The sequence below is a fragment of the Podarcis cretensis genome (genome assembly GCF_951804945.1).
Source record: "Podarcis cretensis genome assembly, chromosome: 3".
Lineage (NCBI taxonomy): Eukaryota > Metazoa > Chordata > Lepidosauria > Squamata > Lacertidae > Podarcis > Podarcis cretensis.
In genome coordinates this window covers 126,264,786-126,280,685 of record NC_137172.1, presented here as the reverse complement: position 1 = coordinate 126,280,685, position 15,900 = coordinate 126,264,786, and the positions used below count along the sequence as shown (strand labels likewise).

The 15,900-nt window shown below is 42.8% G+C and overlaps 1 protein-coding gene across 2 annotated transcripts in view; it reads right to left on the bottom strand.

Annotated features, from left to right (window-relative positions):
* Positions 1-1,405: 1,405 nt before the first annotated feature.
* The window catches only part of COL4A1 (collagen type IV alpha 1 chain), a 191,070-nt gene continuing 176,575 nt past the window's right edge, over positions 1,406-15,900 (bottom strand). For both annotated transcript variants that reach the window (XM_079971031.1, XM_079971030.1), the window contains exons 44-52: positions 15,681-15,753; positions 15,240-15,311; positions 14,399-14,527; positions 10,132-10,230; positions 9,530-9,742; positions 8,531-8,708; positions 5,751-5,865; positions 3,024-3,196; positions 1,406-1,708 (exon numbers count right to left, since the gene is read on the bottom strand). In XM_079971031.1, the coding sequence (XP_079827157.1) occupies positions 1,627-1,708; positions 3,024-3,196; positions 5,751-5,865; positions 8,531-8,708; positions 9,530-9,742; positions 10,132-10,230; positions 14,399-14,527; positions 15,240-15,311; positions 15,681-15,753 (1,134 nt within the window). In that variant the 3' untranslated portion in view covers positions 1,406-1,626. The remainder of the gene's footprint in view (positions 1,709-3,023; positions 3,197-5,750; positions 5,866-8,530; positions 8,709-9,529; positions 9,743-10,131; positions 10,231-14,398; positions 14,528-15,239; positions 15,312-15,680; positions 15,754-15,900) is intronic.

Below are 15,900 nucleotides of genomic sequence, written 5' to 3'. Positions count from 1 at the left end.
AGGTCAAGGTACCTCCAGGTTTCAACACAGAGGTTGGCTCAAGGCAAATATATATTGCTTCTGATTTTACAGTACTGTCACATCAGCACCTGAATCAGTTTTTAAATCTATGGGCTTGTCGCCAATGTTTAATTCCAATCTCCATATTGGCTCAGTATCATCACAAACAACAAATCCCAGAAAAGGTGGATTAGAACTGTCATTTGTCACTTTTTTGTACTATCAGTGTTCAAGTTTTTTTTTAACTTGTGGCATTGGACTCTTCTGGTTGGGCATCTCTCCCTGGGCTGTGTTTTTAGTGAACTGAGAAAGAGCTGAACTTGCTTAATCCAACCTGCTTTGGAAAGTTTATTATTAAGCGCTTTTTGTAGATGGGTATTTTTTCCTGCTAGGATTCTGTGTACTGGAGACCTCCAGGTTGCTTTCTGGCAATTTCTGCTTGCTGTTCTGAGGTTTAACAAGAGAGGAACCATGGATCCCAGGACATTCCCAGATCAGAAGCTGGTGTGGCTTCTTTAAAAAAGTGGGACAGTTATGCAGTTATGATCTTGGACTCCCTTCTCTTTGAGTACTTCTGACCTTGGGGTTCTCACCCAGTAGCTCCTTAAGCTTTTGAATTCAGTCTTAAGGTCCAGAGTGTGTGTCCAACTGCACTCAGCTTTCCTTTGCCTCTGTATCATGAAACCCAGGAGGATGTGATCACTTCCTCCTAAGTTTCCCAGAACTTCTACTTCATTGACTCAATAGGTAAGCAACTTTTCTTTGGTACCTGTTCTTTCCTATACCTGAAATATCTGAAATAAAAAAAGACCATTTTTTTAAAAAAACAAATAGCTTTATTACAAATTATATTTTTTATGAAGTACACAGTCAAGTAAGTTTCCTATAAGGCCTTTAAAAATTATGTTGGCTTGATTATAATGATGCAATCTATTTTAGACATAAATATCTAAAATATCAGCATATTTTATAGAAACCCAATAAATAAATACACCGGACCATTTTGCATTCCACAGGAAAACAACAAAAATGCAGTATAGAACATGAGGGCATGTTCATTTCATTGATCAGCAAGAATTACGTTTCTTCTTGCATGCAGGCTCCTTAATGCCATACACAATTCAGCCAAGAAAAAATGTTTGTATGTCAGTACCCTCTGTTATGTCAATAAGGAATATTGGTGTTCTCTTTCCCTAGAACTCTTCTTTACATTAGTATTCATTTGTACAACAACCTTAAGTATATAATAAAGAGCCTGAGAATTCAAGATAGAATGAAGTAATCCTATATATCTAATGCACAGAAATTGAAACGGGGCATTTACACACCTGAGGCAGAGCTGTACTCCTCTTAGCACCTTTGGTTTTTTGGGGTGGGGGAAGATTTAGAGTATCAGTGCATCACATTCATTTATAAGATAATGTTTATTCAAAAGTGACATTTGAAGTGTATCATCTTCATCTTCAGCAAGTAAAGAGCCAAGAAGTAGAGTTTAGTTAGGCAGGTTCCTGTAAGGCACTTGACAGTTTTCATGCTGGGTGACAATGAGGTACATAGGATATATGCCTAAGCTTCACGCTGTTAACACAATAGCACCATATTGTGATATTAGGTACAACTGGAATCTCATGTTCTTCTCATACATACTTGGCAACGGCTAACATTTGAGTGTAGATCTCCTGCTTTTAGTGTGGAAGGAGTAGGTTTCCTGAAAATTAAAAACAAAAAAGCTAAAAGTGACCAGTGAAGAAAATTGTTTTGAAGGAATAGTGTGTCCAACTCAGCTCACATACTGAAACTGTCAGATCATAACTTTCTACAATGAACAGAAATTACTGAGTTTAACCTCTGCCTCCTTCTTAAAGCCAGTTCTTAAATTGTAGGAATTCCTACTCCTATAGGATTGATTCCCACACTATTCCTTGATACTGTCCTTGAAAGTAAATCACAATGTTGATCCCTCTGACATAGCTTGCTGTGTTCAAAGTACAATACAGTGGTACCTCGGGTTAAGTACTTAATTCATTCTGGAGGTCCGTACTTAACCTGAAACTGTTTTTAACCTGAAGCACCACTTTAGCTAATGGGGCCTCCTGCTGCTGCTGTGCCGCCGCTGCACAATTTCTGTTCTTATCTTGAAGCAAAGTTCTTAACCCGAGGTAATATTTCTGGGTTAGCGGAGTCTATAATCTGAAGTGTCTGTAACCTGAAGCACCTGTAACCTGAGGTACCACTGTAGTTCTTTCATGTTCTGCTTCCATGTGGTAACTTAAATACAGTGGTACCTTGGGTTACATACGCTTCAGGTTACAGACATTTCAGATTATAGACTCTGCTAACCCAGAAATAGTACCTCGGGATAAGAACTTTGCTTCAGGATGAGAACAGAAATTGCGCGGCAGCAGCGGGAGGCCCCCCAGCACTGGGCACATTTTTTTGAGGGGGTGTGACCATGGGCCCCCACAATAGGCTCCCTCATTAGGCATGTGAGGGAGCTGCAGAGACAGCTTCCCTGCATGACAGCTCAACTGGGCTGCTAGCTCCTCAACTGGGCTGTGGTGTGCAAGTGAACTCCACATGCTGCTTTGTGAGGCGAGCCACAGCGGGCTCCCTCGGCTTCCATCCTCTTTGGGGGTGTGCCCCAGGCACCTGACCGGGCAGTGGAGCATATACTCCTCTGCTGCTACCTGAGCACACTTCTGGCTGTAATGCACTTCTTCTCTAGGCTGAATCTGTATCAGGTCCAAAGTAATAGTTTGACCAAAATATGCATTAAAGCATGCAGACAACTTGTATCTGAACTGTGAATTGGGATCTCAATTGCAGTGGGAATCTGATTGATAGAATCTGGTCAGGTAGAAGCACAACAGAAACAAACCAAAAAAAGGGACCAAAAAGGCAAAGTAAGTTCACTCTGTCACATCTAGTCACATTAATTTTAACTATTTAAAAAGCTGCTTTCAGAATGCATTTTTTATATCCTTGGGCAGGTATTGTCAATGCAGAAGATGTTCCCAACTTACTTGAACATTTCATTTCTCTCAATAGTGGCAAGCCAGAAGCTGTAAGCATTTGCATAATAATTGCAGGTGCCCTTGCCGTGGCATTCTATGAAGGGAGCACTGCGGAACTCTTCCAGACAGGAACCTGGAGATGCCAGAGCTTGCCCTGAGCCTTCTGCACCAGCACTGGTGTGCTGCCAAAAATACAGGTCATGCATCAGTTGATAAGAATAGATTATTGTTTTTAGTTACATATAATTCAACAGTACATTTAGTATTTAATAACAATTCAGTGGGGTACCGTAAATAACTGTTATTTATATTCTACAGATGGGACTAGAAGTTGAAAAATAGTTAGTAAAGGTAAAGGTAAAGGGACCCCTGACCATTAGGTCCAGTCGCAGACAACTCTGGGGTTGCAGCGCTCATCTCGCTATATTGGCATGACTAAACCGCTTCTGGCGAACCAGAGCAACCACGGAAACGCCGTTTACCTTCCCACCGGAGCGGTACCTATTTATCTACTTGCACTTTGACATGCTTTTGAACTGCTAGGTTGGCAGCAGCAGGGACCGAGCAACTGGGATTCGAACCGCTGACCTTCTGATCAGCAAGCCCTAGGCTCAGTGGTTTAAAATGGTTTACCAATTTAGATGTTACATCTAAATTATGGACACGAGAAATGCAAAAATAGTTTGTGTATCTGATGCATCAGGTGAAGTGGACTCTAGTCTCTGAAAATTTATATTATAATAAAATTTGTTCATCTTTAAGATGCCACAAAGCTTATTGCTGACTCTGAACAATGACTTACAGTACATCCTATACCTGGGGGCCGGATGCAGCCCAATCGCCTTCTCAATCCGGCCTGTGGACGGTTAGGGAACCAGTATGTTTTTATATGAGTAGAATGTGTCCTTTTATGTAAAATGCATCTCTGGGTTATTTGTGGGGCATAGGAATTCATTCATTCATTTATTTTTTTCAAAATATAGTCTGGCCCACCACATGGTCTGAGGGACGGTGGATCGGCTCACAGCTGAAAAAGGTTGCTGACCCTTGTCCTATACAGATACCACAATGGTTGATGTCACAATCTTTTCTGATATGAACCTACTAGCCGAGCCCTCCATGTGCCACCTCTGAGGGACATTTTGAAAAAGCTGACAAGGGATTTATGAAACCCTTCCCCAGTGAGGCCTGCCAATGTCACCAGGTGAAAATCTCCCTCTGTTCCAAAGCATGCAATGGCATGTGATGGGCTGTTGTTGTTTTTCTTACTGATCATAAATGCTTTGTTTTGTTTTTTAGTTGTTCATGCTGCCAGTTTTTATTTTGCTTATAGGGTGTGTACTTTTAGTATTCTATGGATTCATGCCGATTTCTCCTTGGTTTTATATCTTGATAAGTTGGGCCATTTTTGAGAAGGAGACTCCAAAATTTAATAAATAACAATAAAATACAATAAATTTTACCTAGAAAAAAGTACCACTATGTTCAAATTGGGCTTACCCTGTATTAAATATGCAACCACAAAAGCACATGGTCTCATAGCCCAGGTTTTACCATCCACCCCACTGGCTATCAAATAGTCCTTCATTAAAGGTACATTTTAAGATAATTCTGTGGCTGCTTTAAGTGCCTACACAAACCCATCCAGCACAAGCTACTCTCCCGGAGACTGGAACCACCCACCACGGAAACCAGGATCAGGATACCAATGACACTTTGACTCAAAATGTCTAATGACTCCTCCCAGTGGTGAACAGCACTGAGGACAAGATTGTACTCTATGACATTATAAGACTGAAGCTATCTCCCAATACTGTTCTCTGGACACAGCTGTGCAAGCAGGAGTGGAAAAACTGTGAAAGAGTGCTCTTAATAACCCACAGAGCCAGTCCAGGAGTCATGACCAGGATATCAGGGTCAATGCTATCAAAAGTTGCTGAGACATCCAGAACCAGAGTCCCACTCTTCCCATTCCAGTCTCAGTACAAGGGTGACCAAGGCTTACCAAGGTATAGTCCTCAAATTGTGCATGCACCCAGACTGGAATTGATCCATATCCGCTTAGTTATTTGTTCTGTCCTACATTTCATGCATTTCAAGGGCTTTATATATTTGCATTTTTTAAATATTGTCATAAAGTTAATGTGTGTGTGTGGGAGGGAGGGTGTTGTTGGATCAACTCTATTGATTTGTCTGCTGTTTGCAGGGGTGGGGGTGGTTAGGACATTGTCTTGTTGTGGCACATGTGTGATAAAGGCTACACCAGGGTGAAGGCGTCCTCCTTTGTTTGTCCCTGTGCAAGTTTGAGTTTGTTGGTTAGCTGCTTTACTCTTTGTGTTGTCACAATCAATGCAGTGGCATCTGCAACAATACAGCACTTAATGGGGATAGGCACAATTGTTGTTGCCCTCTAAGGTAAATTCTGAAACCCAGTTTAGTTTCACTACACATCTTGCCCCAGATCTTAAATTCCAAGCATTGTTGTGGCAGAGTGTGGATAAACTCATAAAATCAGAGTCCATTCAATTTATTCCCTAAGAAATGGCAGCTAGCATGGTCACCAGAATCACCCTGAAGAAATCTGGACAGCTAGACAAGCAAAAATAGAACTTTAAAAGGTAACTTGCTCATATGTCTTAAAAAGAATGGGTTCTTTTTAGATTGTGTGAAAATGAATGGAACATGGACTAGTAGAAATAGAATTAAATGCATTCAGGTATAACTTGGAGCACTTACCATCACAAAGGAGTAGCCTATCCACAGTGATCTCCATCCTTCTGGACATGGTGGAATTTGAATTGTTTGACTGTGAACTGCCATCACCATTGCAGAAGCTTCACATACAGCACACCTGAGAAAAGTATAATGCAAAGTTGAAAAAATACATATAGGTTGAATACCCTCCAGTCCTCCCTTTTACTGCATTATTCATCACAACAGCTCCCTGCCTTGGAGGCATTGCCCACCTGGCCTGGTGTTTAGGGCAGGATGGTCCAGCATGTGGCCCATAGGTGATGACCCTCCCTCCTGCTAATTCCCCCTCCCCTCCAGCTCCCAAGTGCCAGTCAGATCAAAGATGGCGAAACTTGTGCTCACCAATGACTCTAGTATGGGCAAGACCTGCTTGCGCTTCCAAGCAGGTCTTGCCCATACTAGAGGATGTCTTCAACACCACCTTCATCTCCACCACTGGTGAGGCGAGGCTCAGGGTGGTGGCCTTGACCTCCTCTTGAGGGATGCTTCTTCAGGCAGATGCCTCTGATGGAGAGGCAGAGGGTGGCATTCCTCACCCCCCCTTGAGCACATCCAGCTGGGATGAGGGGGCCATGAGGGGGCAAGTCGAGTTTCAATTTCCCTATTTCTTGCCCCTCTATCTTGTCCCTCGGACCGGTTTTTGGTTTTGGATTTTAAAGGGGGAGGGGTGTTGTTCATGTGACATTCTTTCTTTCCTCTGACTTCACCTCTTTCCTCTGACTTTACCTCCACCCCCCCATCATGTTGTGTTTGGGGGAGAAATGGGCAGGGTGGAGTTACATTTGGGAGGGGCCACCAACACCCAGAGCAGGGGGCATGAGAGGAGGGGGTTCCGCACAAGTCTTTAGCCCATGATGTGGGTCTCTTCTCTTCCTCTCCTCTCCTGCTTTCCTTCATGGCTTTGGTGCGCTCACACATCTACCCCCCCCCGCCCAATTAGGCACATATGTTGCCTCCCTCAAATGTCATCTTGGCCCCTAATTGGGGTGAGGGAGGGTGGATATGCACTTACAAGCAGGACATGAAGGCAACACAGTGTTTGCTGTGAGAGAGCAAATCTCTATCCACTTTCTCTTGACAATCTTGTATTAGCTGATACACCTCTACTGTATCTTCTCTTAATTTGCCTTTTTTAAAAACTAAAAAGTTTCATATGTTGCAACCTTTCCGTTTTCTTCCCTATTTTCCAGCTCCATTGGTGGTGGTGTATGCATTGGTGTGCATACATCTGTTTGTGTACTGAATTTGTTTAATAAATAAATGTATTAAATCTATGAACAGTGCATTTAATTATATATATTATTGTGTATATTAAATAATATTAACTATATTGCCAACACTTTATGATATGGACTCCCTGGTCCTGAATGGGGTAACTGTGCCCCTGAAGGACCAGGTGCGCAGCCTGGGAGTCATTTTGGACTCACAGCTGTCCATGGAGGCGCAGGTCAATTCTGTATCCAGGGCAGCTGTCTACCAGCTCCATCTGGTACGCAGGCCCTACCTGCCTGCGGACTGTCTCGCTAGAGTGGTGCATGCTCTGCATGGGGCTCTACGTGGGGCTACCGTTGAAGGTGACCCAGAAACTACAACTAATTCAGAATGCGGCAGCTAGATTGGTGACTGGGGGTGGCTGCCGAGACCACCGGTCCTGAAATACTTACATTGGCTCCCAGTATATTTCTGAGCACAATTCAAAGTTTTGAAAGCCCTTGAAAGCCCTAAACGGCCTCAGACCAGTAAACCTGAAGGAGTGTCTCCACCTCCATCGTTCAGCCTGGACACTGAGGTCCAGCTCCCAGGGCCTTCTGGCAGCTCCCTCACTGTGAGAAGTTACAGGTAACCAGGCAGAGGGCCTTCTCAATAATGGCACCCACCCTGTGGAACTCCCTCCCATCAGATGTCAAGGAAATAAACAACTATCTGACTTTTAGAAGACACCTGCAGGCATCCCTGTTTAGGGAAGTTTTTAATGTTTGATGTTTTATTGTATTTTTAATATTTTGTTGAAAGCCGCTGAGAGTGGTTGGGGAAACCCAGCCAGATGGGTTTATACCCAGATGGGTATAAATAACAACAACAACAACAACAACAACAACAACAACAACAACAACAAGAAGTCCAGACTCAGAGGCAGAAGCAGAAGCAGAGGCTCCCCCTCCTGCTGTGACCAGCTCATCCAGGACCAGAAGAGGTATGAAGAGGGCAGAGCAGAAACAGCAGTGTCAACGAAGTCTCAGATTGCTTGGGAAGGAGAGATTTAGGCAACTGTGGGAAGATGGGGACCTCCAGTCCTCACAACGGCCTCACAGAGGTGTTTCTTTGAATAAAGAGTTAACTTCACTGACACCATGAAGAGGTGCCTCTGATACCCGAGTTAGCCAGAAGCTCACATAGGATGGGGGGGGGGGTTGCGGAGAGAAGCTGCCCGTGTCCTTTCATCCTACTGCGCTGAGCATACTGGGGAAAATATAGTGTGCTCCACCAGTGGACTGGAGGAAGAAAGTTCCCCCTCAGGGTTGCAAGGCTATGATAGAATTCCTGGCTGGCAACTCTGCTCCACCTGTCTTGTCCTGATTTTTCTATCCCTCTCTGAGCAACAATCCACCTGCCATCCACATATCCTCAGCCTGAACATCTTGATAGCGAGGGAGCTCCTTTCAACTGCTCTAGAATACATTTCTCAAATTGTGTTGCAATGTCTGAAGAAATGCAAAATCTTCATACAGGAATTTGTAAATATACAATTTCTCAATGCTTACCGACTGATGAAAGGCCTGATGCTGTCTCCTGTAATAGGAGCCATACTCATTGGCATTGGCTCAGGGGTAGATAACCAGTAAGAATAATCATTCCTTGAGGCAAAATTGCATACACTGTTAATGTTGCAGAACAGGAAAGGCATTGTGCTGAATTTACGTAGACAGCTCCCAGCTGTGCCTAAAATAGCAAAAATAAACGACTGATTTTTCTATAAAAAATGGTTTTCTACGAAACCAAAGCAATTTATACAAGGCTAGAGAACTATGGTCAGGATTCAGCTAATGAGCCCTATAAGGACTGTGCAAGGATTTCTGCATAGACATGGATCTTCCTCTCCATGTCACTCTGAAATTGCAGGGAGAACCCACAGAAGAGCACACAGGTGGAGAAGAGGGAAGGTTGGGGATTGTGGGCTAAAATGCCACTCCTAAAAACTGATGAAAAAATGCTTGGGCTTTTGAAGCATCAAACAATTGGGCACAGCTGCTCTGCTTGTGAGGTGAGGTCTGGGCTTAAGGTGGCTGTTCACAGGTGGACCCTGTCTGTTCACTCCAGCAAGTGGCAAAATGCCCTTCAGAGCCACATGAAAATGTCTTCAGCTGCCCAATAGATTTACAATTATTATGAAGTTTTAATTTTGGTTAAAAAAAAGAAAATAATTTTAGGTTTTCACATTTTCCAAGTTATTCTTTAAAATAATGAATTAAAATGTTATAATCTGTGAATCTACACAGTGCAGTGAGGGATGAACAAGTACAGGAAGAATGCAGGTTCAAGTGACAGGTTAAGACTTCCCCAAACAGCCCAGGATCCCATTTATCAAGACTGGCTTTTTGAGGCAGAAAGGAGCTTAATGGCACCTTTTAGATGCTGCAGCAGTTGACAAAACTAAATTGTCCACTACAATTTTACTTGATTTAGGGAAGGCAATTGCGACAAAGGTGTCTTTCTCTAATGTAATATGCTCATTTGACTCAATTTGTTTTGTGCTCTCTTACCCAAGTCCTGACCATGGGCCCGTTCGTTTCCTTGTACATAAAGCAAAGAATACCCGTGGAACATCAGTCTTGTTCCAGATGGGCATGTTGGCTCCTCTGTGCTTTGGCTGTGCCTGGTCACAAGGAAACCGTGAGCTACAGAGGGACTCCCTGGTGGACCCATTGACCCTGGCATGCCTTCAGGACCAGGTGGGCCAGGAAAGCCTCTAGGACCTGCAAGATAAAAATTGTATATCTAAGATAATTCACTGACAGTGAATTCGTTTGCACCTCACACAGAGCCAAGCCATGGCTGAGCATGGAAACAATGGGACACATTTAAAAGTAAACATACATGGATTGGCATTGTTTGTGTTACACAGCGGTAAATCTAAACATATGTACCTGGGAATAAGTACCACTGGGACTCACTTCTGAATAATGTGCCTTTAAATAATAAATCAAGAATTGCTCTTGACTTACTGAAGCCTCTATTAAACTCCTTAGGACTTGGCACTGGACTACATACAGAACATAGCAACCCAGAAAGATGGGTGGGGTATAAATAATAAAATTATTATTAATTATTATTATTATTAGCAATGGAAGAAGATTGGACTTGCCTGGAGGACCAGCAGGACCAGTTTCTCCTTTCTGACCTGGCATTCCATCAAATCCGGGAGTGCCTGGGAGACCAGTCACACCCACAGGTCCCGTTACACCTGTTGAAATAAGGATGTGTCATTACAGTGGATTTATGGAGTCACTATCATTTGAAATTCCCAGTAGTGATGTAAAGAAGGCTGATCGCCGAAGAATGGATGCTTTTGAATTATGGTGCTGGAGGAGACTCTTGAGAGTCCCATGGACTGCAAGAAGATCAAACCTCTCCATTCTGAAGGAAATCAGCCCTGAGTGCTCACTGGAAGGACAGGTCCTGAAGCTGAGGCTCCAGTACTTTGGCCACCTCATGAGAAGAGAAGACTCCCTGGAAAAGACCCTGATGTTGGGAAAGATGAAGGGTGCAAGGAGAAGGGGACGACAGAGGACGAGATGGTTGGACAGTGTTCTTGAAGCTACCAGCATGAGTTTGACCAAACTGCGGGAGGCAGTGGAAGACAGAAGTGCCTGGCGTGCTCTGGTCCATCGGGTCACGAAGAGTCGGACACGACTAAATGACTAAACAACAACAAATCATTTGAAATAAGATGTACAATGGGCAAATCAGTATTCCAAACACCTGGGGAGCAGCTTCCAAGGGTGTGCAGGGAATCACTACATCAGTAGTGGGATCTGGATCCAGCCAGTAGAGTGGATACTTATCTCCCCTACCCACCATGGGCCTGTTTTCACCCACATCCTATTTTCACTTCTTTATATACTTTGTGGTACTAAAAAGGTAAAGGACCCCTGGATGGTCAAAGGTGTGGGGTGTAGCACTCATCTTGCTTCAGGCCGAGGGAGCCAGCGTTTGTCCACAGACAGCTTTCTGGGTTATGTGGCCAGAAGGACTAAACCGCTTCAAGTGCTGTTTACCTACCCCGATGCAGCGGTACCTATTTATCTACTTGCACTGGGGTGCTTTCGAACTGCTAGGTCCCCGTTGTGTGGATTTGAACTGCTGACATACCGATCAGCAGGTACAAGAGGCTCAGTGGTTTAGACCACAGTGCCATTCACCATTGTGGGGCTGGCTAGAGTGGGCATGTGGTGTGAGATGGAAGGAGGCAACACTGAGCTGGGATGTGGGAAAAGGGAAATGGAAGCAGAGACATGGCAACTGTACAAAGACCCCTAAATGGAACCCCTTCTCCGCCCAGTAAATGCCTATTTTTCCCTGGCCCAGCCCTATTTCAGGTTGTAGAGTGTGGGATAAGAAAGCTGTAGAACCCCTACTCCCTCCAACTCTCATCTGCTGCAGCTACCAAACTTCCACCATCACTTCCTGGGGCCCCACCACTGGCAACCACTGAGCAAATGAGCTTCTCTCTCTTTCTCTCTTTTTGCAATCATCTTTACTGATTTCTTTAAAAAACAAACATTCATGAAATCACTTTGTAACTTCTTTGTAAATTTTCCTGTAACTAAACATGTGATTCTAAAACGTAAGAAAATAAAATGTGTACTTCATCTGATTCATTTGTACTCCATTTACACCCTTCTTACTTGAGTCCTTTATTTTACTTAGTTGAATGCCACTCATAACGCATCTATATATTTGGTAATCTAATTTTTCCACTGTATTTTAGTATTTTTCCTTACAGGAGTTATTCTAAACTAGTAAAAAAAAAATATCTCTCCATACTGTTTAAATATATTCCAATCATTTTTGAATTTTTGCTTCAGGTTAAGAACTTTGCTTCAGGATAAGAACAGAAATCGGGTTCCAGTGGCACGGCAGCAGCAGGAGGCCCCATTAGCTAAAGTTCAGGTTAAGAACAGTTTCAGGTTAAGAATGGAACTCTGGAATGAATTAAGTACTTAACCCGAGGTACCACTGTATTTCCAAATTTATTTTTATCTCTTTCCGGATTGGTATGTAATTATCTTTGTACAAATTTATATTTTAACTGTTATCCATATGCCTAAATGCGTGATTTTCTTGGTGATCATAAGGTCTATAAACTGTTGTAATTCTCTTTTAGTTAAAAATGTTTTTAACTAACATTTTGGTTTTATCTTTATTTAATTTTAAGCCTGTGACTGACCCAAATTTGTTTATCTTCTCTAAACTGTTGGCACACTTTCTCTTAGGTTTTCTGTTGTTATCAACATCATCATCATCATCATCATCATCATCATCATAGACTTTTATTGTGCTAGCCATAGGCCATGGCATCATTCAGAAAAATAACAACAAAAGCAAAAACAGCAATAACCATAAAAATAACCAGGCACCACACATACGATATAAACCATGGTCACAACTACTAAGATTATTTGTTGCATAAAATAGAATAGTTGAATTCTCTAGTAAAATATGCCAAATTAAATATCCGAATCCCCTTTGCAGATGACCGTTATTTTATCTAGTTCTTTCCTCCTGATCTTCTTAGCTGCCAACACATAGAGTGCTACTTTATAAGTTACAAAGTCATCAGCATCGCTCAGCAGCCATTTCACCCTTTCCCCCCTATTCAAATGAGTTCCATTCAGAAACAAGGGTTTTATGAGTTACAGATAGGTAGCCGTGTTGGTCTGCCATAGTCAAAACAAAATAAAAAAATTCCTTCCAGTAGCACCTTAAAGACCAAAGGTGCTACTGGAAGGGTTTTATGAATCAGTCTCTTGGGTATATATATAACAGGCACTGCAATAAATAGTGGCACAGGTCCTCCACACAGGGTTGCCCACAGAGACAAAGTCTCTCTTCATAATGTACTTTGCCGTAGCGTCCATCCAACACAGCCGAGGGCATCAATTGGAATCGTAATTCTGTGAAAGCGATTCTAAGCACGGCAAGTGGGAGCTTTGACAGGTAACAGGCCTGGGTATGCTCCGTTTTAATAAGTGGGAACCATGGTGAGCTCTTGGTAGAAACCATCATGGTTAGATCCCTTTTTGCATAGGACCTAAAGAGACAATCTCTTAAGTGCCTCTTAAGTCACCTGAAAATCTTGTAATTGATTGGGACAAGAGGCGTTGGATACCATCCTTCCAACATTGGTTCTGTTTCTGTTCTGTGTGTGACATAGCGGGGAATCTCTCCTCCAAAAGAAATTGAAGTCTTTTCACATAATTTAAGCACAGGTAATCAATTCTAGCCTGTATTGTTGTCACGTCAGCTTCAATGCTGACGTGAAGAAGAGCAGCTGGAATCCCGTTGGGGAGCGAGAGCACTTTCCTGAGGAATTTGTTCTGCCATACAATAGAATTTCATTAATGCCCCATAAGCTTTCTGCACTTTGAGTTTCATAGCCTCGATGTGCCCCTTTCCATGATAGTATCTCAGTGAAAAGAATTCCCAAATATCTGATATAATTCTTCCATTTCAGTCTACTCACTAAAATGTCTGCAAAGATTTTATAATCATTGTTAAGTAATGAGATGTGTCTGTAATTTTTAACAGCTGATGGCCCTGTTCCCTTTGGAATCAGGGTAGGCTTCCTCCCATGATTCTGGCAGCTTTCCTGTATTTCAGATGTTATTTACATCTTAAAGATGTTACCTTTAAATGGTAATGACAATAATTCTTCTACTTTTTTATAATATTTGGCTGGCAATCTTTCTGGACCTGGACCTACTTTCATCTTTTTCATTGCCTGCTGGATTTCTATCATGCTGATTGGAGCCGCTTCCTCTTTTGAAATCTTCCAGAGTTTATTTTGGTTTAAGAACTTGTCCATTTTTTCTTGATTTTCTTTGTAGAGTTCCCTGAAATATGCCAGGAAGCTGTTACTTATCTTTTTTGGTTCCTCAATTATTTCTCCATTCACAATCAATTTATTAATCATTTTTTCACATTGTTTCTTCTTTAATTGCCATGCCAGCAGCCTACCAGGGAGCAACTGAGCTTCTCTGCTGCAAATGAAATCTCAGCATCTGTCCCTAGAATAGTTCCATTCTGGTACAAGTGCAGAAAGCCATAGAAATACCCTAGAAAGTGATAAAGACTGTCCTTCCTCTGTAGAAAGTGGGGCAATAGGTTAACCAGAAATATGTATCTTATTGAAAAAGGCTTGTGCCTTTCTCCAGCCACATTGCAGCCCTCATGGAAATGGACAAAATGCATGTCTCATTGGAAGAATGCATCTGAGCCCAGGCACCATGTGTCTCACTGTTCTGGACAGCCTAAACTGATTTCCAACATGGTGGTGACAGCTTTGCTGTGACTCACCTGATTTGGCCTCGCAAACCTATGAATTCTAGAAGAACTAAAAAGCCCCTCACCTTGTTGGCCTTTGGGGCCTGGAGGACCAGGAAATCCCTTAGGGCCTACTGGGCCTACAGGGCCAGGTTCACCTGGTTCGCCTTTCAAGAGCAGGAAGGGGCCTGGAGGACCTGGTGGGCCTGGAAAACCTGTCAAAGATAAAGAGTAAATAATGTCCACTCAGCAAATTACATTATGTCAATATTATATGTTGAGGGGATTACAAACAAAGGTGCTAATTGGAGAGGCCCCTTAGGATCATGTTATATATTTGAGATTCTGCTGATTTCATAAAAAAAAATATTTCTGCTCCTTGACATCAAAATAATCAAATGTGCTGAGCATACCCAGTCCTAATGAAGACACACCTTTGGAAGTTTAGCTCTATGTTGACAAAGCACTCCATTATGTCAGCTCCCAAAGTACAAGGGATGTAAGAACCACTCCTGCTAATTAGCTAGCTAGGCTGCAACATGGACAGTTGGAGCAACAGCGCAACCACACCCCTTCCAGTTTACTTAAACACTCTCATCTGACACAAGTTATGCAAGCAACTAGCAATTTATCCTGTGCAGTAGCTCCAGATGCTCATGTCGTTCTTGGACATAGTGGAGGAAGGTACAAGGAAAACTCTAATGGCCAATTCTCTGGGACTGTGCCTCCCTGCAACTCTTCCCTCACCCCCTCTTCCTCCATCTCCGAGTGCCTAGACACTCCCCCCTGCTTCATGGGTGGCACACAACCCCACAAATCACTGGCCTGGATCATTCTCCTGCCCCCCACCTCTTCTGCCCACCCCTCAGACACCAGCCTGTCCTTGACATCAAACCTGAAGATAAAATGGACAAAGCTATGACATACCTTTAGCTCCGGGAAACCCTTGGTCACCTTGTTCTCCTTTGAGTCCAGGAACGCCTGAAGAACCTTTTGGACCTGGATAGAAATTAAACTTCAGTATAGGCAACTCTTCTGCTTATTTATCTACTAATTCTAAACCACACTTCCTACATACCAAATACTTGAACTATTTTATACTTTCTACTTGAGTATAATCATGGAATCATAGAACTGTAGAGTTGGAATGGACCTCAAGGTTCATCTAGTCCAACTGCCTGCAATGCAGGAATCTCAACTACATTGCATCCATGACAGATGGCCATCCAACCTCTTCTTAGAAACTGTCAGTGAAGGAGAGTCCACCACCTTCCAAGGGAGTTAGAATGAAAATCTATTTCCTCTTTATTGTCACTCTAAATCAGAAGACCATGTAGTTACTGATGGCCATTATATCGTCCTTCATACCTTGAGGGCCTGGAATTCCAGAAGGCCCCATGTCACCTTTTGGGCCAGCAGCTCCTGGAACGCCAGCATTGCCCTGCAGGAGAGAAAACAGCCCTCAGATATGCCTTTGGAGACAAGTGACACACAGATGTGTGGACAATTTCTAAAACTGCAACAAGTCAAGCAGTCAACACGTATCTCCTGAAATTGAATAGACAAGTAAGTTATGCATAAAAAAGGA